General features: G+C 46.6%; 1 protein-coding gene across 3 annotated transcripts in view; it reads left to right on the top strand.

Moving 5' to 3' along the window:
* Nucleotides 1-21,887, top strand: part of CACNA1D (calcium voltage-gated channel subunit alpha1 D) — a 316,448-nt gene that overhangs the window by 4,564 nt on the left and 289,997 nt on the right. For all 3 annotated transcript variants that reach the window (XM_068557862.1, XM_068557864.1, XM_068557863.1), the window contains exon 3: nt 1,574-1,679. In XM_068557862.1, coding sequence (XP_068413963.1) covers nt 1,574-1,679 — 106 coding nt within the window. The remainder of the gene's footprint in view (nt 1-1,573; nt 1,680-21,887) is intronic.

The following is a 21,887-nucleotide window of genomic DNA, read 5'->3' as shown; positions in this document are numbered from 1 at the left end:
TCTTATGTTTGCTTTCCTGAACAGCATCAGTACTTCTCAGATTTGCTGGTTTATCATTTAGGTAGCAGGAAATTAATAAGGCAGAATGGTGGTGTGGGGGAGGGGAGAGACAGTAAGTGTGTTTCCCTATAGGATAGCCCTGGGGCAATTGACTTTTAAAATCTTGGAAGGAACTGCCAAAAGGAAAAATGAAAAGGAGATTCTGAAGTCTTTTTAAGGTGGACTGCCTTAAAGTTGGGTCCCTACATAAGAGATTTTGTAATACTAGATGAGTTAAAAGAATAACTATGAGGGAAGGATAACTGGCTTTAAAAATAAGCCCATCAAATGAGTAAGGGAATAATGTCTTTCACGTCCATATTTCAGTGAGCGTTAAAGTTCTTCAAGAGGCTGAGGCTTCATGAAACTCAACGTATCCCCAGAGACATGAGGGGTCTCTGTTTCCTTCAGCGTCTTTGGATTTCCCAGAAGGAAATCAGGATGAATGGAGAAGGTCTGTGCATATCCTCAAAGCTTTAGGACTTGGAGATGTTTAGTGAAACTGTAGCCTTGCCTTTTGTGGGTGAGTGTATGGGAGAAACAGTGTCGTACAACCAAGCCCGGAGTTGGAGATTAGATTGGTGCTCGTGAAACCTTGCATTTGGAAAGGCTGAAAACCAAGAGAGGAAAAACAGTCATTTTGGCAGATGTCAAATTTTGTATTGCCAGTTTTGACAGTGTCGCATAATAACACCAGAAGGTTTAAGCAAGTATCTGTTGAAGGCTGCTCTCAGAGTGATTCTTCCAGACAGACCCCTGAGATTTAGAAATGTTAAATCGAACTCTGAAAGTGTCTGGTGGTGATTTCTTATGGCCTTTTATTTAATTTGTTTATAAATTGAACACAATAACAACACGTTATAAATGGAGCTCCGGTCCGGCTGTAATCTAAAACAGTGATAACCGCTGATTAGTAAGGAAGGAAAGCGGAGGAGGGAGGTGAAGCCTGGCTTGCTTGTTACAGCGAGGGATTGGAACAGCCACCAGACGGTCACAGGTGGAATGGAGAAGGTCCTTGGTGACTTGTCCTATCCCAGTTCAGACAGAGATTCAGACTGACCCAGCCAAGAAGAGCCTCCAAGAAAACGGCTGTAACACATGGTGACAAGGATTTGTGGAAGAGGTTTGTCTCATGATGGCTTTTCTTTGTGTCTACAACAGCCAGGAATTTAGCCCTCTAAGGCCCTTGTTGCTGTGAAAACGACACGAAGTAGAAACCTGTTTCACACAGTGCCCTAATTGGATGTACCTTTAGGTTTTCATATAAAATGTCCAACAGAAGAATGAGTGTAACGTGATCCTTGCAACAGAAGAAAAGGGCGTGGAGACGTCATTTGATAGGAAGATCTGCTGTGAGTTGACCACTAACTATTACTCCTGCTGGAAACCTCGTAGTCACAGCAGTCAGTTGAATAAGGATTTGTGTGTAAAATTTTCATTTAAAAAGCAGTTCAAAAGTGGTGTGATCAGGAGTGTGACGAGAGAGATGGTTTATGTTGGTGTAACACATATATACCTTAACAAAAATTTTCAGACCATTTGACATATTTATATTATTGGCTATTTTTGCCAATTGTGTGGCCTTAGCTATTTACATCCCATTCCCTGAAGATGATTCTAATTCAACAAATCATAACTTGGTAAGTGTCCTTAGAGTTGCTGCTTGTCCTGATGTGTGCTTGTCATTTACCTCTATACTGAAGCTGGAAGCTGGCAGCTGGCTTTCTGGGTGGTTGAAGTTAACAGCTATGCATGTGATGTTTCACGGAGCTTTGCAACAGTGGTGTGTTGTTTTTTTTTTTTTGACCTGTATTCTCAAATTTATACTGAATGAAAGTGTTTAAAGTCATGAATCTTGTATAAATAGATGTGGAACTTTTCATGGAAGAGGTTTGTAGCAGATTTAAAAATAACTTTTCTCTCCATATAGGCTTTTTTTGTCGACCATTCTTTTCCTAGTAATGTTAGCCTTTTTTTTTTTTTTTTAAATCTAGTGTTATTTGGGAGTTGTGGGTACTTTGGTTAATTTTTCTGGTAAGTAGAGAGTTATCATAGCTTCTGTACCTGAACTATTAATTTTTACAGAAGTAGAACACAACAAAACTAATCCACGTAGCGCATAATTTGGTGAGTGTACAGTAGAGTATTGAAGTTTCTCCACTTAGTCCTATGAAATGCTCCAAGATAAAATGACTCTATGGTGAAATAAATTGGGATACTTCCATATACCTTATTGCTCTCTTAAAGATTTATAGTGCACATTAACTCAGTAAAAGCTCCAGGAAGGTCTGTAGTTAAAAAACCAGTTTCATTTTGTTTAACTCAGCTAGTCCCTAAAAGTAATTGGTCATGGATTCTTTAAACATTTTTTTGGCAGAGTGCATCACAGTGTTTCATGGAACTTCCTTTGGGAAAGGTTGATATAGTTTAAAAAAAAGCACTGAAGAACACTGGAGTGGGACTAGGAGTTGTCCCAGTGGACTGTCAACTGGCTGTATTTTGGGGCATTTCCCAGACCCTTTTTGCATTGCCGTTTACCCCCTGTCATTTCGGGGGATCGGATGGGAAGATCACCAGGGTTGTTTTTACCTCTGACATCCTGTAATCTTTCCTTGATGATTCAGAAGCCATTTCAGGATTTTTCTGGTGCTGCAGCATCCTCTTTGCAAGGATCAGTCCTTCAAGAGTGGAGGCCGTGCAGAAAGGAGGTGAATGAGGGGCTGGTCCCGGATAACAGGAAATTCTCCCTATTGTTTGCGTTCCCTAGCTGGTTCCATTTGGTTTTGGTTTCTCATGCTGAAGCTGTATTTTTGTAGGGCTGGATGTTCTTAGCTGAGTGTTGTAAAGTCAAAACTAGTGAGGGGAGAGCTCTGCCGGGGTCTGTAGATGTTGACATTATGCTCTTATGATTTTAGACTTCATGGTTTATGTACAGGATTTCCTGTTACATTTAAAATGTGTGGCACATTTCAGATGTAGTGTGATGTCTCTTCATATTTGGGCTTTTGTAGTCTGATGTGTAGGGAATTTTAAAAAATTTTGGATACTGCTACTGAAAGCACAACTGTAAATGGGAGTTGGAAACACATGTAAAGACTTACTGTTAGTATATATTTATACTGTGCTAGAGATGATCTGTGTGACTTTGGATATTTTAAATAGCTTCTGATTTAGTTGTAGACATGTGACTTTAGACAGTCATTTCAAAGGAAAAGCAGAAGTAGTGAAAAGCCCCCATCAATGGGGCTAGATCATCACAGTCTAGGCCACAGATGGTGTCAGGCTTGTTACCAAATTTAACAACGTGGATGGTGACCCAGTTTGTTGCTTTTTGTAGCTCAAGAGAACATGATTAAACAAACTTAGAAAATAGATACCTTTCTGAAAGGCAGATTAATTCAGATCAATGGAATAATTAATGTAGCTGCATGTGTAAGTCAATTAATATTCTGATTTTTTTTCCCAGGGAAATTCAGGGCACTAATATAAGTACTGTTGGGCCATTTGGATTTCTCAGCTAATAAGTGAGGGAATAAAACATAGGAAATGGATAAATCTCTCTTCCTCCCCCTGGCAGTCCCTCCCCAGTGGATCTTTTATTGACAGTTCTTAAAACACTGGCCTTTTGTGGGTGGGAGAGGGCAGTGTGCTAGTTTGGCAATCCTTTCTAAAAAACCCAACGTATATTTCTTTGACCTCTTAACATTCTGAAACTTATAGCATTCAAGTTTGTGTCTTGTGTTCACTTGGCTGGTCACGTGGCCAGACGAGTTTAATCTCTGCCTAACTCTTTAAATATTTCCTTTCTCACTGTGGGAAGGGAAGATCTTTGTGGGGATTCCCCCCTGACTCTTAGCAAGGTCCCATGCCATGTCAGTCCTCCTGCCAGGGAGCCGGTTTTTTTTTTTTTTTTTTAAAACATTTGACCCAATTTGTACCAAAGTGATTGCTCTATTTTTGGGATCGGTTTAGAGGCAGCTGAACGAAGCTTATTTTTCATCTGTAGTAAATACCTTTCAATTAAAGTGAATGGCAAAACAAAAGGCAGAGACTGATACGGATTGCAAAGCTGTACGTGTCAGGGAGCTGGTGGTTTCCTTTGCCTCCAAGCTCTGTCGGGAATGTAGATGTTGAGCGCTTAGAGTACGGTTCAGGGCCAGCTCTGTGGAAGATGTTTCTGCCTGTTACAGGTAGTTTGCAGTGAAATTATTACTTTTGTTGGGTAAGAAATGTGGCCATCTCCCTTGGTCCAATGTGCGTTTGGTCTGGGTTGTACCTAACTGAGCCAGCTTTGGGGATTTGGAGACTACCTTGGGGGCAGCAAGTTTTCCCAGGGTTAGATTTAAAAAAAAAAAAAAAAAAAAAAAAAAAATATATATATATATATATATATATATATATATATATAAACAATCTCAAGTTTCTATGCAGCTTTCATTTGTGGACTTGCAAGGACTAGTGGAGGCTGCAGCCATGGAAACGGTGCAACTCAGTTCCCACAGCAATCTCCCTCCTAGATCAGTCAGTAGCAGGATTTCCTCAGTTCCACTTATTGAAAGCGTATATCATTTATTTAATTTTTTTATTAGCATGGGGGGCAGGGAGCGCTTCTTTATGGAGTGTCGTGTGGGGATGATCACAGTCCTGTACTTCACTGTGTTGGAAAATGCTTTATTTCGCTTCCCAAACTTCAGTTTCTCATTAAGTCACAAACTGACTGAACGCTTCAGTCTGGGCATCCTGCTACTGGAATTCCCACCCCACCCCCGGGCCCAGTTCTCCATAGCGCTGACCGGCCTCAAATTAGAACTGTCCAAAGAGGGACGCCCAGCTGCCAGCCCTGACCTTCTTTGATGTCTGCAGCCACCGAGGGCGGGGCACGTGGCCTAGGCCGCTCTGTCCCTTTACCAGGTGCTCAATAAATGCTTGTGACACTCAACGAGAAGGTTTACTCAGTCTTTGACCCCCTTTTTGCCCCCTTTCTCATCTTGCCTTTGTGTTTTTAGACTGCTGACACTTGGCCTCTATAAAGCCCCTCATGTCTTCCCCTTCCTCTCCATTCACGTTGCGGTCAGATGGCTTTTGCTAGAGGAGTGATCCTGAGGTTTCAGGGGCGACCTGTTGCCCGAGGGAAGGCTGGGTGCTCCTTGGTCTACCCGACCTTTTCTGGTTCACCTTCTGTGCCTCTCCTTCATACCCACCCCCCCACCCCCGTCCGTTAGTCCACCAGCTGATCGTAAACACCCCTCCCTGCTCTTGGCCGCCTCCTGGCCTCTTCGTCTGAAATACCTCTTCCTCTCTTCCACCCCTTTGTCACCGTCACTGTCCTTAGAGCTGCTCAGGAATAATCTCAAAGGATGTCTCTTCTGTGAAGCCTTTTCTGACCCTGATTAGAAGTAACACTCTTATCTGAACTGCTCTGCTGGCACTTTGCGTATAAAACACCTTATATTTTGGTTATTTATGTGCACATCTTATCTTTGTCTTATCAAGCCTCTTCAGAATACAACTCACAGTGAATCATTTTGGAACCCCAATAGTGCCGAGCCTGACGGTGTGTAGAAGATGGTCATGAATGCGGGTTGTTGAGGGCCACTGAATGAACACTCTCAGGAGAAGTTCCTCACCCAGTCTTTCCTCTGAGCCGTACTCAGGATTTCCTTGTGTGGCAGGTTCCTCTGCGGACTCTTTCGAGGTCCTTGGCGGGGGGTAGGTGGGAAATTCCACGTGTTTACTCCTGAAAAGCTGAGGGTCTCGTGACCCTGCTTCTCATGTACCCCTGGCTGAAGGCACCGTGGGAGCTGGGTGTCCGAGCTGAGCAGCCTTGTACGTTTTGTGCCCCAGCTCCAGGGCTCGGAGTAGCAGAGTGGTGGGAGCATCTCTGGGAAGCAGTGCTGGCTGGGGACTCCTGTCAGGGGGACCAGATGCCTTATGAGGGCCAGGAACGCTGTGGGACAGCCTACTTCGATTGCATTCTCTCCTCCATGGCCGAGATTCCCACGCAGTGTTTCCTGGGCTTAAAAAGCAAGTTCATGGGCTCTGCATGGTCCATAGTTTAGCATCTCACATAGTGAGTGGTGTGAATTGAAATACCTGAAACACAGTTTCATAACCTGTCTCCTTGGGCTTTGCCTAGAAGGTGGCTTTTATTTCCGTACCTCATCTCCGTGGCTTTGCTCTGTTTTCTTTCTGTTTGAATTGCGAGTGTAGTTCTGCACGCCTAGATGCCGTTTTTCTAGGAGAGCTTGTGTGCTGCCCTCAGTTCAGCCTTCTCTGATCCTTGTTCCCACCTTCCACCCCACCTGCCTATGTGCTAGTAGTACTCGCTTTCCTCTTTGCAGATATTCACCCCTTTCCGCCTTATTCTATAACTGCTGTGGGAAGTGGCTTGGTGTGTGGGGTGCAGTTCTGCACATGGGCTTTGGGCTCTGACAGCCTGGCTCTTTGGCTGATGAGCTGAGTGACTTTGTTTTTGTTTTTTAAATTAATTAATTAATTTGTTTTTGGCTGCATTGTGTCTTAGTTGCCGCGCGCGGGCTTTCTCTAGTTGCGGCGAGCGGGGGCTACTCTTCATTGCAGTGCGCGGGCTTCTCATTGCGGTGGCTTCTCTTGTTGTGGAGCATGGGCTCTAGGTGCGCGAGCTTCAGTAGTTGTGGCTTGCAGGCTTAGTAGTTGTGGCGAACTGGCTTAGTTGCTCCACGGCACATGAGATCTTCCCAGACCAGGGCTTGAACCCGTGTCCCTTGCATTGGCAGGCGGATTCTTAATCACTGCACCACCATGGAAGTCCCGAGCTGAGTGACTCTGGATGAAAGTAGCATGTGCTGAGTCTGACTGGTCTCGATGGTGTTGTGAACTTAACCCTGTGTGGGCGCACAGTAGGCACATCAGGAAATGCACGTGGAATGGGTGGGTCCATAAATGAATGACCGTGTGGGGTTCCATGGCATGTCCTTATAGATCAGTAGTTAATTTTCAGCAATTGGCTAATGATTAATGTTTGCTTGAGAGGCTGACTTTCATTGTCCAATATTAATAAGAATCCCAGGAAGCACCTGTCAGAGTTTGCCTTGAATTTCAGGATTGTATATTTCTTGGCAAATTTAACTCTTTATATCTGAAGCAGGAGAGAAGAAAGACAAATGCTTGATACTTTTTGAATCCCTGCCTCATAAGCTGGCTTCTGTGTTCAGCACTGTGTGTGAGCCACGTGTGAGAGGTTGTACTTGGGTGGGTGTGTGAGTGTCACATTTCATGTAAAGGTTGGTGGGGCAGCAGAATGCCCAGAATAGATGGACTTGGGGAGTAACATTTAACCCAGAGCTGGTGAACCCGTTTATGCCTTGTACACGTAATTGCATCTCTTTTGTTGTCTTGCCTCATGTCGACAAAGAACAAGTTACCCAGATTGATGTTTTATTGAACAGACTTGGATTGAGTATCGGCAGTTTTTCAGAAATCAAACCCAAGTCTTAAGGAATTCAGATTTACTACTATTACAGTTCCTTAAGAGGAATTCCCAAACGGTCCTCACCCTTTTGGTTTGTTAAAAAGCGAATCTCATTTCTTTATAGACACACCTCGAACACTGGAACTTCCCTGCTTAGACTCTTGAAAAATGAACCTGTCTTGGAGTGAGGGTATGTTGGTGTATTGGCCAGAACTTGTTGGATTACAAGTTGCAGAAACACATATTGGCTTAGTTGGGGAAAAAAAAAAAGTATGTGTGTGTTTGTAATTTATTAACTTAGGTAACTGAAAAGTCCAAAGGGTAGAAACTGTTATCAGACACAGCTGGAAAGGGGGCTTAAAAGAGGGTCTCAGGATCCCACCCTGCACCCCAGCCTTCCCGTCTCCCAGGCACAGTCTGACTGGCCTCCAGCGGGTCCCTCTCACACACCGCCTGAAATGTGCATCCCGTCAGCCCACTTTGGGGAGGGTCTTTGGGGAGATGCATTCCTTCCTTAACCTCAGCTCAAGTTCAGTATTTTAAAATGATTGTGTGAGAAAGAGGAGACCCTTGTAGCAGATTTGTGGGTAGTCTCCTTTTTGAACCTTTCCCATCAGCATTTAACTGTTAACTGTCTGCAAAACGTGAGAAGTGCCTGATACAGAGGAGTCAACTTGCCCAGCTGCAGAGACACTTATGTCTTGTTAACTACAGGTGGTGGTGGTGGGGTGGGACTCCAGAACAGACCCTCAACTGCTCCTCCCCTAGGAAAGTCTCTAAAGAAATTGCAGAGGCCCTGGGATGCTGGTGGTTGAGCGGAGTGTTGCTGCTGCTTGGACGACGTGCCCCGGGAAGCGACGTCGGTGGGTGTCCTTGCCCTGGGGGGTGGCAGTGGAGGTTGGCAGGTCATTCCAGAATAGACGTGAGCCTCCTGTCATGCTCACACTCCTGGGGCCCTCCGCCATCAGCACTGTAGGATGTGTCCCCAAGTCCTGTTCTGCCCATGTGATTGAAATGAGGAAAGGTGAGATTGCTATTCTCACAGATGGGGTTCTTGTGGGCAGTGAGGTGTTTGGCTGGGCAGGCAGAGCTGGCACTGGGAGGTGGGCACAGTGAGAAAAGCCGAAGATGGGGTTGGAGGAGGAACTGTCTGAGCAAGGAACTGTCCTCTGTCTCTGTGTGTGTGTGTGAGAGCTGGGGGAGAGTGTGGTGGGTGGATGGACCGCTGGGTGTTTTTGACAACATACACCTTGTAGCGTGAAGCCCTCTTCTGGAGATTTTAACTGTGCAGGGCTCCAGACACTGCCCAGGCTGTGGAAAATGACTTTCTTCTCCAGAACCTCAAAGCAGTTATTTCTGCTAATTTCTTTTTCCCCTCCCTGCTGGCTGAGTGGTAAATTTAGAAACCACCTGTTGAAATTATTGAATGAGTGAACATGAGAGTCAGGCTGGAGGGAATTGGCAGGGGGTGACCTGAGGGAGGGAAGGCCGGCTCCAGACTGCTCAGGGAAGATGTAGCTGGCAGATGGACCCTGCCTGGGAAGGAAGGAGGAGGTGTCCTTGGTCAGCTTGGCCTGTGGATTCACAGCAGGCTGGGTGTGAGGCTCGTGCTTTCCCTGCCGTGGTCATCTTCTGAGGGGCCCACCGTGCCTCCCTTCCCTGCACCCATGGGGAGGTCTAGCACGGCATACTCACAGATATTTTTGTAGCGCTGTAAGGACCCTTGTTTATAAGACAGGAAGTCAAGGCACCATTATTCAACAAATATTTATTGAGACCTGCTCTGCAGAGCATACCAGACTTATGTGTCCGGATTTCTAGCCGGCGCTGCTGCGGGCTCACTGTGCCCGGTCGCCCTTTCATAAGGAAAGCCCACAACATGGGGTCCGAGAAAGGCCTTCTTTGTTTTTCATATTTTGCATTCTTACAGTAAATCATCATTCAAATTTATACAAATAATACACGAATACATTCTTCTGAACTATTAAAACACTGCAAGTAAACTGACAGTCTCCTTTTCCCTACCCAGCTCCTCTAATCACAGTAATCAGTTTCAGAATTGTTTTTCACTGTGTCTGTATGTGTATATCATCTGTGCATTTTGAAATCTATATCTATACAGTTTGGGTATTGTAAGTTTTACACAAGTGGAAACAGAGTGCATGCATTATAAAGCTTCCTTTTTTCCCACTTGATGTGTCTTACAGATCTTTCCGTATCTGCGTGTAGAGATCTAACAACTCCTTAGTTGCCGTAAAATATTCCGTGTATGTGCCATGGTTTGTTTAATTGTCCTCTTTCTGATGAGCAGTTAGGTTAGTTCCTAAAGTTTTGCTGTTTCAAACAATGCTGCATTGAATATCCTTGTGTATGCTCTTTGTGTGTACAAGTAAACTGTTCTCTGGGTTAAGTACTTAGAAGGGAACTCTCTGGGTGGGAGGACAGTGCATTTTAATTCCATACTTACTGCTGCATTGGCTTCCACGAAGCCCATACGATTTACGCTCCCCACCCCGACAGCTCCTTGAGGTCAGCCGTCCTTTAACTCTGACGAGTGACGTCATTCTTTCCTTGTCTTAGGCCATGGGAAAGGAAATCTTGGGGGGAGGGTACAGCCTCTCTCTTGGATGTCTGGTAGGCACCCAGAGCATCTGGTTCGAGCAGAAAGTCCTGGAACTCTGAGCACCAGACTTGTCATCTCTTTTGAACCACAGACTTGGATGAAAGGCACCAAGGCTCATTATTCTTTCCCTTGCTTTGGGTGCCACGCACTTGGGGACCGTGCTTCTTTCAAGGGAAACATTCATTCCAGGTGGCTAACAGATAAATAAGTCCCTAAGGCAAAAAACTGAGTCTCGCTTTTGCAGTGTTTGCTGGCTACAGCTGAGTTCTAAGACGAATTCTTCCTTTATGTTCCTTTTAGTTGCAGAAGAAAAATATCTCACCTGGTATGTTTCTGCTGTCCTGTGGTCTTTGATGATTAATTATTCTATTTTCACAGGCGATTGAACCTCGCTATTATTATGGTATTTATTATAGGGTTTGTACCCCCTCCTGTTTCCAGAAGCTCTGAGGTGGCTTAGAAAATGGAAGCTGATGAAGGATGGGGCAACCGGGAATCAAAACAAAAAAGCAGACTTGCCCAGGTGCTCGAGATGAATGGATTGCTGACACCTGGGCACTGAACTGGCCGTTAGGCTTTCCAGCAGTGGTGGCGAAAGGGAGCACTCCTAACTTACAGGGTTTTTATCCTCTCAACAATGGGAAGCAGCCACATTCATTGAGAGAGGCATTTTCTAGGAAGCAGTTCCAAGCAGGAATCTACAGCATGGGTCCTTGTACAAGGTACTGTTGGGGCACGGAGAGCCATGTCTTCGCTGTGCTTTTGTTAACGAGAAATAAATGCCCTGCAAGCAGATGGTCTCTGGATTCAGAGTTCCTAAAGGGTTAGGACACAGCATTAAACTGTGGCATACTGGAGGCTCTTCTGTATTCTATAGCAGTTTTGCTTTTTGGTTATATAAATTACTATAGAACTAAAGCTGGGAAGATTAAAAAAAGAGTAGTTTAAAACAGCTATCATTTGATCATACATAAAGTACTTTCTGGAGCATTTATTACGTGTAAAATATAGTCCATTAACCATTCACTTACTGGCTTAACTTGGTTTAAGTCAGAGTACAAAAGGATAGTATGTATTAATGCAAAGAACCCCTCCCAAGCCCTCATTTTGGAAGAGATGTGGTTTTATTATTTTACTCTGATGTGAACTAAAGAAGTGACCAATGTATTTCTTTTTTAAATAAGTTTCTTTATTTCTTTTTTTATTTTTGGCTGCGGTGGGTCTTTGTTGCTGCGCCGGGGCTTTCTCTAGTTGTGGCGTGCGGGGGCTACTCTTCTTTGTGGTGCACGGGCTTCTCGTTGTTGCGGTGGCTTCTCTTGTTGTGGAGCACGGGCTCTAGGCGTGCATGCTTCAGTAGTTGTGGCACATGGCCTCAGTACTTGTGGCTCACGGGCTCTAGAGCTCAGGCTCAGTAGCTGTGGCGCACGGACTTAGTTGCCCCGCGGCATGTGGGATCTTCCCGGACCAGGGCTCGAACCCGTGTCCCCTGCACTGGCAGGAGGATTCTTAACCACTGCACCACCGGGGAAGCCCGTGACCAATATTTTTAAAAGAAGACATCCTCGAATGTTCTTCAGTAAATAGATAACAAGGGGGTATTATGAAACACTTTATATTTAAGTGACTCCTTTCAAATTGTACAAAAACAGCTTGACTGAGTAAATGGTTAAAATGCTGCCCTTTTATAACAGTAATTAGTCCCTTAGTCCTTTTTCTTTTTTGAGATAATGCGAAAGTGTGCTTCTCTTTGGGCATTCACAATTTCTGAATTATTGAACTATAATTTAATGGTTTATCTATCTAAAGCTCTTTTCAGAATTTTTATCTGGTGGGAGTGAAATTAAAACATCTAAAGTTCTAAATTAGAATGTGGGGAAGTGGTGACACCCAGCAAGAATTTGGTAAAAGAGAGGTGTTTAAGAAATCTTTTTCTAGAAAGCCCCATGGGGTTGCAACTAGTTTGGTCGGGGCAGAGAAAGCTTTGGAACTATTTTAGGTTGGCCAGCTGAATAAGCTAATTGATAATCATTAAAGACGGGATGGGGGATGAGGGGGTGGGGAATAGGAGGTTAGATGCTGGTTCTGATTTACCCTGGATGGTACTGAATGTGAATCACAGACTGGTGAGGTTGGGATTGGGAAGGACCCCGGAGACCTTCAGGTGGATGCGTTCATTCTTCAGACCCAGCAGTCGACTTGCTTAAGGTCGCACGGTGAGAGAGGAGCCAAGTGGGGACTTAGGCCAGGGCTTCTGTCTCTGGGTCTGTTTCCTTCTCACCCTCACCGTTACAGCCCTGAATCCAGGTTGAAGTCAGACATTTGCCATCTGACCGGTAGGTCTGAGGATGCCAGCGGCACTTGTGACATCTGGAAAATCAGATGCCAAAAGAATGTCTCTTCAAAGCAAGCTGGGCATTCAGCTGATTTCTTTACCTTCCATAAGATAGTTTTGATCATTCCTCCCTCCCCTGTTTTACTTCATAAATTATTCTCTTACTTTCTTCATGCCTGTTAACATGCAGGAATCATTTGGCCATGGACGGCCTCATTATCTTATGGAAAGAGTCAGGGCGCTGGCCAGTGGGTGTGGGAGGGCAGGAGGGAGTCAGCAGGCCTGGTGACAAATGCTGTGGGTCTTTCCTCAGTCATCTGGTTCTGGGGTGGCTGCCATACCCTGTCTTTTTGACCGTAACTGGAGGCACAGAGATAATTGCCTTTGTTACTAGCTCATGGCTGACATCTGCTGAGCTAGGTGGGCTTTGTGTGTATAATCTCCTTAGTTCTCCTTTAATCCTCACCGTGAAGTCTTGAGGAAGAGACTACTGAAATCCTCATTTTGCAGGTGAGGAAAAAAAGCTGGGAGGGGTCGAATTGCTTACATGAGGCCATGAGGCCTAGTAATTGGCAGGGCCTGGGTCCACATCCGGGCTTCCTGACCTCAGAGCCCACACTCCACCACCAGGCGGTGCAGACAAGTCAGGGCTCACAGGCTCTTGCCGTCTTAAACGCCCGGCAGCGCAGAGCAGCGCAGGGAAGGCCGCGGGCTAGAGCGACGGCAGGACCGCCAGGTGGGTCTCTGCGCGGGCTTCACGGCCTGGTTTCGCTTAGGGCTTGGAACCCAGGTTCGGGGACTGGCACCGAAACTCCTTGCATGTGATGCACTCCCGTCGCCCAGAGGCGTTGCCAGGTGGGGTGGGGAGGTGGCGGAAGTCAGGGTGGCCCTCTGCCTGTCTTCTGAAGCGCCTTGTGAACCATCCAGTTGAAATGGGAGTCAGAGGAGTTTAAATTAGGGCATTAAGTAGATTTTATTGCATTTTAATTCCTTGAAAAGTGTTACTCGTGAAAGGAAAGCGCGGGGGCTCTTGCGCGCGGGAGGTCGTAGGAGCAAGCAGTTAGGCCGCGGGCTCCGAGTCACACACGCCCGCAGTTCGGCGCCTGTGAGGGGCCAGATGCGCCTCCTTGCCCGGTCTGTCCCTCTTCTGTGAAAGAGGAGATTAAGCAGCTGGCAGGGTTAGCACAGACCCTGGCTCCTAGGGTACGTGGAGTTGCGGGGTTCACTATTCCTGGGGCTGGGGCGACAGTCTGGCGTGTCCTCAAGCGTCCGCGCGGCCCGCCCTGGGAGGCAGGGGTTGCCGTCCTCAGCCTCACAGGTGAGGAACCTGGGCTGGGAAGCCAGACCGCTTGCTCCCGTCCGTCCATGAGGGAGCGACCCCTCCAGCCACGCCAGACGGGTTTCCTGGACGGAGGGCTTGCTGGGTTAGGGGTTGGCTTTCCAAAGCCATTTTACGGAAGATGTTTTCGCCAGACCCATTCCGTCTGTCCCCTGAAGAGCCTGAGACGTAGCCGTCAGAGACGGTGTTGGGGGGACCTGGTGAAGTAGCGACGGAAAGTTACCCACTGGTCGTAGGAGGCCCTAGACCTGGAGTGCAACCCGTCCTTGCTTAGACAACAGTCAAGGGCTGCTGATTTCCCTTGGGACACCGAGGAAAGAAGGGGGCTGGGTTAGCGATCAGGATCTGATTCCCACAGCCAGGAAGCCTGAAGCCCCCCCTCTACAGAGAACAATCCAGAGCCCAATCCTCCCGTGAGGCTTGGTGGCGTCCCTGCCGACCGCTTTCTCAGCGGCTTGGGAATCCACTTGACCAGCTGTGTCTTGTTCCTGCTCGGCCCAGGTGGGAGACCCTGGCCATCTCTTGATTTAAGTGTTAGTCAGAAGAGAACAGAAAACAAGCGGTAAGGAGCAGAACAGGTGTCAGGGGAGTTCTGGCCTGATTGCTGCGTTCTCAGAAGGGAAGGTGGGGCAGTTCCTAGAATTGGGGTAGTGGAGTCACCGCTAGCGCCATGAGCTGCCACCAGAGCGTCTGATGTGCTCTCACTGCGACCTCATGCGTCCTCCTGCTCACAGGTTACAAAGCAGATCTCTGGGCCTGGGCCGTTAAGTGATCCCCCCTCCCACCCTGGACCAAATAGCCAGGACGCGGCAGAGGTAGGACGTCTTGGGCTTTTCCCACCACACGCAGTTCCAGGGCTTATCGGGGGCCTCCCTGCAGGGGGTTCTTCTGGGAGACTGAGGCTCACAGAGGGGATGTGACTTGCCAGAGCTAGGGCTCCCCAGGACCTGGGAAATTGTTTGTCCTTCTTGGCCAAATGACCTCAGTTTCTTTTTCTTTTTTAATTAATTAATTTATTTTTGGCTGCGTTGGGTCTTCGTTGCTGCGCGTGGGCTTTCTCTAGTTGCGGCGAGCGGGGGCTACTCTTTGTTGTGGTGTGCGGGCTTCTCATTGCAATGGCTTCTCTTGTTGCGGAGCACGGGCTCTAGGCACGTGGGCTTCAGTAGTTGTGGCATGCGGGCTCAATAGTTGTGGTGCACAGGCTTAGTTGCTCCGCAGCATGTGGGATCTTCCCGGACCAGGGCTCAAACCCGTGTCCCCTGCATTGGCAGGCAGATTCTTAACTACTGCACCACCAGGGAAGTCCCTGATCTCGTTTTCTTCACCTGTAAGATGGGAGTAATGGTGATAATACTGCCCCATGTGTTGAGACGATCAAAAGGGATTTTGTAAGAGAACGTTCTGCACCACTAATTTCCCTACACGTCAAGCCTGGCTTCTAGGGCTTTCCCTTATCTGACTCCCTCCCTCCTTCCCTTTCAGTCTGTGTTATCCTATCCTTTGGAGAGCAGAGACTCTGGAGGAAATAGATCTGGACCTGGGTCCCAAGGTTTGCCACCCACTAGCTTTGTGGCTGAATAAATTGTTACCTCCCTTGGCCTTAGTTTTCTCATCTGTAAAATGGGGTATAGTCATGCTTGTCTCACCTTTAGCAGGGGGCCTTTGAGGAGTGAATCAAATGACGTGTGAGCGAGCCCCAGTTCACCAAAGATGTTATTCAATCGGTCAGGAATGGTCTCGAGGGTAGTCTCTGACCTCCCAGTGACGTTCAAGGTCCGCAGTGTCTGAGTATTGGGGGAACCTCCTTTCCCTCAGCTCTTGTGGTGCTGCGGGGTTTTAAAATCAGCCCCAGGCCACACCTGTTAAGTCCCCCAGTTCTCTCACGAGTGCAGCATTTCTTGGCCCTAGGATTTTTGTTTCCCTTTTCCTTAGTGTGGCCTAGTCCGTGGAGGTGGGAGGGGAGCGTGCCCCTTTCCTTCTCTTCGAGCGGGGTCCTCGTCACTGCTTCTGGCCCGAGGCTGGGCGGCCATTGAGGCTGGAGATACTGACGTGTGGTCTTGACTCCTTCCCATCCTGGTGGTTTGTGAGCTTGAAGTCCAGCGCCTTCCCTGGGGAGCTTCATGGACTAGCCCCGGGTGGGAGCTGCCCTGTCCCGTGGATCACACGCTTGCTTGGGTTTGGTCTTATGCTCCTTTCTTATTTCCAACAAGAGTGTGACCTTTCATGGGCAGGGACCCAGTTTGCCCTCATCTGCATCCTCCTCAGCTCCTGGCATGGGGTGTTTGTAAACGATGGACCATTTAGTGAAGCATCACTGTGTCTACATCAGGTGCTCTGAGGTTGCCTTATCGCTTTGACTGCTTTCTTTATATGGCCTGATGGTCTCTCTTTGCAAGCTGGGAACAGAGCACTGGGGAGATGGACGGAGGGGCACTGGCTGCAGGACAGAGAGACAGAGATAGGGGAGAGAGAGAGATAGAGACAGAGGCGGGGGAGGGGGGAGAGACATGGGTTGGCGGGGAGAGAGAGAGGGATACTCCCTTAGGGAGAGACTGTGATTGCTTAATGAAAACATTAGAACTTACAAAACCAAAACACAGTGAGCTCTTCAAAGCAGTTATTTCTGAGGCTGCACCCTAGTCCCAGTGGTGCAGGAATGCTTGTTTTCAGAATTGCTTTCAGAGCCAATTTCTACTTTTCATTTTTCTCTGCTTCTGGAGAAAAATGGGGTGATCCACGTTGATCACTGACCTTATTCACCAGCGTTTTCCTAAAGAAATTCATGGATATTTGTAAGAAAGTCAAATCTGTCTTCAAAGAGAGCCATGTTCTCTTATCTTTGAGGCTCTTGAGAGGCATGTGTCCTGGGCTCTGGAGAAAGTCTTCACTGGCATCTTGGAGTTGCTCTGAGGGGTGGCAGTATTCCCAGCACAGTGCGGCCTGCTTCCCAAGCTTCCTCCTTTGAAGAGAACAACACTTGTTTATGTGATTCTAGTGTGTTGATTAAACAGAACAGCCTTCCTACTTTGTAGTCACACTTCCCTAAGTCTGCAGTCTCATCTGGCCTGACTTCTCCTGGTGCCAAGAATCCGTCCACCTAGGCTTTCCTCTTTAGCCACTGGCCCCAGGAACATGGTCAGGTGAGGTGTTTCACTCCCAGCTGTAGCTTGGCTTTTAAAGGCCTCCCCCATCCCTGGCAAGGCAGACTTTCACGTTACCCCAGAGTCAGGGGACGTGGATGTGGGCTTCTTGGGAGCGGGGATACCTGCCTGACCCCTACCGGGATTCGGGGGTCCTGGGTACAGGTGTAACTGCACCATTCATAGCTGTCATGTGGGTGATTTACACAAGTAGACAGAATTCCTTCAGTTCCCAGGAGGGCTCCTTGGGCTTAGAAGGATATGTGAGTTTCCGCATTTCTTCTTTTCTTGCCTTTAAAAAAAAAAAAAAAATGCACTTTTGATCCCAGTTAGGTTAGACTTCTTAATCTTAGCTACAGCAAAGAGAGCTCCACCCTTGCTCTGTGTGAAGTGTGCGAGACGACGGAGGCTGCTTTAAAAATAGCCCCTCATTTATAAGTGGGGCGTCTTCGACTTAAGTCATGTTCTGTGCAGGTTCAGGTGTTCGGCATTGACACCTGGCGTTGGGCCCTGGGGGCAATAAATAACAATTAATTGGTCTTCACTAAGTAGGTGGGATGAAGGCATGCACATTTTTTTTTTTTTACGTAGCCTTATTGAGATATAATTCACATACCATACAATTCACCATTTTAAATTATACAATTCAGTGGTTTTTATTATATTCAGTCATGCAACCATCATCAAAATCAATCTTAGAACATTTTCGTCACCCTGAAAAGAAACCCCATATGCATTAGCCATCACTCCGTATTTCCCACCAACACTCCCTCCCTTCCCCAGCCCCAGGCAACCACTAATCTACTTTCCGTCTATGGATTTTCCTATTTTGGACATTTTATATAAATTAAATTGTATAATATGTGATCTATCAAGTCTGGCTTCTTTTACTTAGCATAATGTTTTCAAGATTCATTCATGTTGTAGCCTGTATCTGTACTTCATTTCCTTTTGTGGCTGAATAATATTCCATCGTATGGATATGTCACATTTTCTGTATCCCTTCGTCAATTGATGGACATTTGTGTTGTTTCAATTTTTTGGCTGTTATGAATACTGCTTTGAGCATTCATGTGCAAGTTTTTACGTGAACTTATGTTCTCAATTCTCTTAGTATATATACCTAGGAGTAGAATTTGCTGGGTTGTATGGTAGCTTTAACATTTTGAGGAACTGCCAAACTGTTTCCCAAAGCAGCTGCGCCATTTTACATTCCGACCAATAGCGTATGACAGTTCCAGTTTCTGCACATCTTTCCTGACACCCGTTAATGTATATCTTTTGGGTTCTAGCCATCTTAGGATATGAAGTCGTATCTCATTACAGATTTGCATTTCTCATGACTAATGATGTTGAGCTTCTTTCCTTGTGCTTATTAGCCATTTGTATGTATTCTTTAGAGAAATGCATATTCAGATCCTTTGCCCATTTAAAAGAAATTTTTTTTTATTATTGAGCTATAGCAATTCTTTATATGTTCTGGATACCAGTCCCTTTTCAGATACATGCTTTGCAAACATTTTCTCCTCTTCTGTGGGTTGTCTCTTCATTTTCTTGATGGTGTCCTTTGAGCACAGAAGTTTTACATTTTGACAAAGTGGCATGTACATTCTTAGAATCTTACAGCTGGCTAGGGCCTTTGTGGTTGCCTGTTCTAAATCTCTTGTCCTAGTGATGACATGCCCTGTGGTCCAGAGAGGAGGTGCCTTCCTCAAGGTCACGGGCTATAAAAGTCAGGACTGGAGGTTAACCTCTGGGAAGCCTCAGTTTCATCCCCACTGTTTCCGAAGGTGGTAAGTTCAGGTGAGGAGGGAGAGAGTTGGCAGCTCTGGACATTCCCATCTTCCTAGAAGCCCACAGACTCCAAACTCAGCTCTCCTTATAGATGGAGACCCCTCCCCATAGTTCATTTGTTTTAAAATAGAGGAGGGTCCTGTCACATTTGGTCCTTTCTCTGGGAGGGTGCACTCTATGAGAGACTAGTGTAGATCAGTGCTGTCGGGAGTGGTCATCACTAGTCACCTGTAGCTATGAGAACTTAAGTTAAAATTGACTCAAAGTTAAAATTTATTTTCTCAGTCACACGAGCCTCATTTGCATTGTTCAGTATCCATATAGGGCTCCCGTATGGGACAGCACACGTAGGGAATGTTACCATCTTTGCAGCAAGTGCTGTTGGATGGCGCTGGCCTGGAGACGTTTATGCCCTGTGCACCGGCATTCTGTCCTCACTTCTGACCCAGGCTGGTGCCCTGGACTCACAGCCTTGATCCATCTTCTGTATGTTCCTCCTGCACCTGCCCCTCAGACTTCCTATGTATGTAGGCTTCTTGGCAAGGCCCCTCCTCAGATTAGATGGTCTGTGGGTCCTGCTGGCAGAGATGCCGCTTTTCTGTAGCTTCTGGACTTGGTTGCTAGTAAAGAGACCAGTGTGTTCCCTCACTTCAGCCAGTGGATGTGACTTGCAGAAGTCGAGCTGGAAGATGCTTGGAGGGGGGTGCGTGCTTTCTTGGAAAGGCTATAACTCCCGAAAGTGAATGAATGAACGTATCAATATGCTCTGTGGACGAGAGGAAGAGATTGAAGAACTTTGGAGTTTAGTTCTTTTGGTTGCATTCGTGGGTAGTCTTTGAGTGGGTCCTTCCCTTTAGAGGCAGTCGGTCCCAAGGATTTGCAAGATTGCGAAGGGATGCAGGGAGGGAGGCAGGAGGAGTTGGAAGCCCAGTGTCCCAAGTCAGTGACATGGCAGATGCTGGCCTTGTCCTGTTTAGCACCCTGTGGCGTCACCTTCATTTCAGGTGCCTGTAATCCTGAGGGCCATCCAAAGCACTGACCCCAAGGTCACCAGGGCTGCACAAAGACTCTCAAAGGACGTGCTTTATGTAAAAGGATGGAAGACATCATGGTTGTACCAAGTTGGAGCATTAGAGCAGAAATGAGCCTAGAGGATATCAGAGAGGAGAAGGGACTGACCCAGGTCACAGCAAGTTAGTGGTGGCAAAACTAATGAGAACCCGGGTCCTGTGGCATCTGGCCTTATGCTCATTCCACACGCCAGGTATTTCTTCATTTACACAAGGGACAAACACAGCGACTTCTTGGAGATGTTGCCCAGGCTGAGACATGAATTAATTTAACCCACATGAGGCACTAGGTCTTGCCTTCAAGCCTTCCTCTGCTGCTCACGTCATTTGAAAATATTAAGCAACCTTTTAATTAAGGTGAGATCACCCAGGGTTCTCATTCCTTCTCTACATCCTATCTCCAGGATCTATTTTCTGCAGGGAGGTCTGTCCTTGACTTTAAAGAAAGCGTTGGGAAACAGAGACTTGTTGTTTTTGAGGTCAGCCTTGTTCACTGGGCTTCGAGAGCCTTGAGGGCAAGGCCAGTGTCATCTGTCACCACTTGGGGACTGACGCAGCGCGTTCAGATAGGGAATATCTGTGGACTTTCCCTTTTTCAGGAAATTTTCCCTTTGGATGGGTTTCTGAGGTATGACGTCCCTTCTCCAGGTGGTCCTGAAACTTTGTCAGTTCTAATTTGGAAATAGTGACCAGAAGAAATGGGATCATTTTTTTCTGTCTGCAGGGAGAGTTGCGCATTTTGACTTTGAACTTTATAAGAGCTGGATAACTTTCATGTTTGTATCAAGAAAGTGAGGGCTACGTTTTGCTGAATTGGGCAGTAGGTATATAGAACCCAACAGGACATGCTGGGTAGAATTCCCAGAGCAGTGAGGGTTAAGCAGGGAATTGTGGAAGGAATTCCAGGCCATAAACACAGAATATCTCGCTTAGTGGTGGAACTTTTCTGCTCTCTCCTCTAGAGGTGGCAAACAGTTCTTTTTAAAGACAGGCTTAATGACTACTGTGCCAACACACCGAACTACAAGGTAAATTTATGTACCAGTTTAGCACTAGAAATGCAGTTTACAAAAGATCTGCACGACAATCTTAAACACAGGTTGAAACATCGTAGGCTCAGCTGGTTTACTTTTAGGTTAGTTATCAGGGACAAGGCTGCAGGGACAAGATCATTAAGCAGGGATGTGACCCAGGTCAGAGCACCTGTCCGTCTGGCATCTGAAGCCTCTTTTTGGGTTCATTTTAATTAATGTTTTGTTTTCAGCTTTTACCAGGACCTGAGTTTCTCTGGTTGGAGCAGAGTAAGTTTTCAGGCTGAATTACTTGGATCATTGCCTTTGTTTTCTTTTTCACATAGCCTGTGGATATCTGGCCTTTTCAGCCAAGGAAAATGGAAATGCTTTTAAACACTCACTTGCGCCATGAATTTCAACCATATATTAATTTGCTGCTTATTCTTTGATTTTCATATCTTTTGAGAAGCAGTGAAATGACACTGGGGCAGGCCCCTGAGGTCCTTTGGAGGTAACTCAGGGGCCTGGAGCGGGGTGGGGGGGGGCGGCCAGGGAGAATGGAATTGTGCCCTCCCACCCATGTCACCCACAGAGCAGTTCTCCTCCCCCCCTCCCTCCCTCCCTCTCTCCTTCTCACTTTCTCCCTCCCTCCCTTGGGTGTGTGTTTGAGGTTTGCACTTAAGATTTCATTTGGGGAGAAAAGTTTCTGAAATGCCTCTTGTTGGCAGTTAGAGGAGAGGTTGGTCTGTGTCCTGTCCTCACTTGAGTCAGCGAGGACTCCCAGCTGAACACTTAGGGCTTGGCTCTTCTTGTTCCTTCCTCCTAAGAGTCAGCCGCAGGATAGATGCTGTACTAAGGTCTCAGTTTTGCCTCTAACTCATAGGTGTTACGTAGCTCTTCGGGGCAGCAGAAGTAAGAAACCTGGTGTCAAGAGTGAGCACAGGCCCTTTAACAAGTGATTTCTGTATATTGTGGACATCTTGATTCAGTGTTATCCCCATTTTTTTTAATATGAAAAAAAAAACCCCAGCTAGATCAGAGTATGAACTAATTCCTGTCTTCTCCCAAACTTCTTCTCCTAGGAAGG

Source organism: Eschrichtius robustus, chromosome 12 (genome assembly GCF_028021215.1).
Source record: "Eschrichtius robustus isolate mEscRob2 chromosome 12, mEscRob2.pri, whole genome shotgun sequence".
Taxonomy (NCBI): domain Eukaryota; kingdom Metazoa; phylum Chordata; class Mammalia; order Artiodactyla; family Eschrichtiidae; genus Eschrichtius; species Eschrichtius robustus.
The sequence above is the reverse complement of the archived record's forward strand: the minus strand, read 5'-3'. Positions and strand labels throughout refer to the sequence as shown.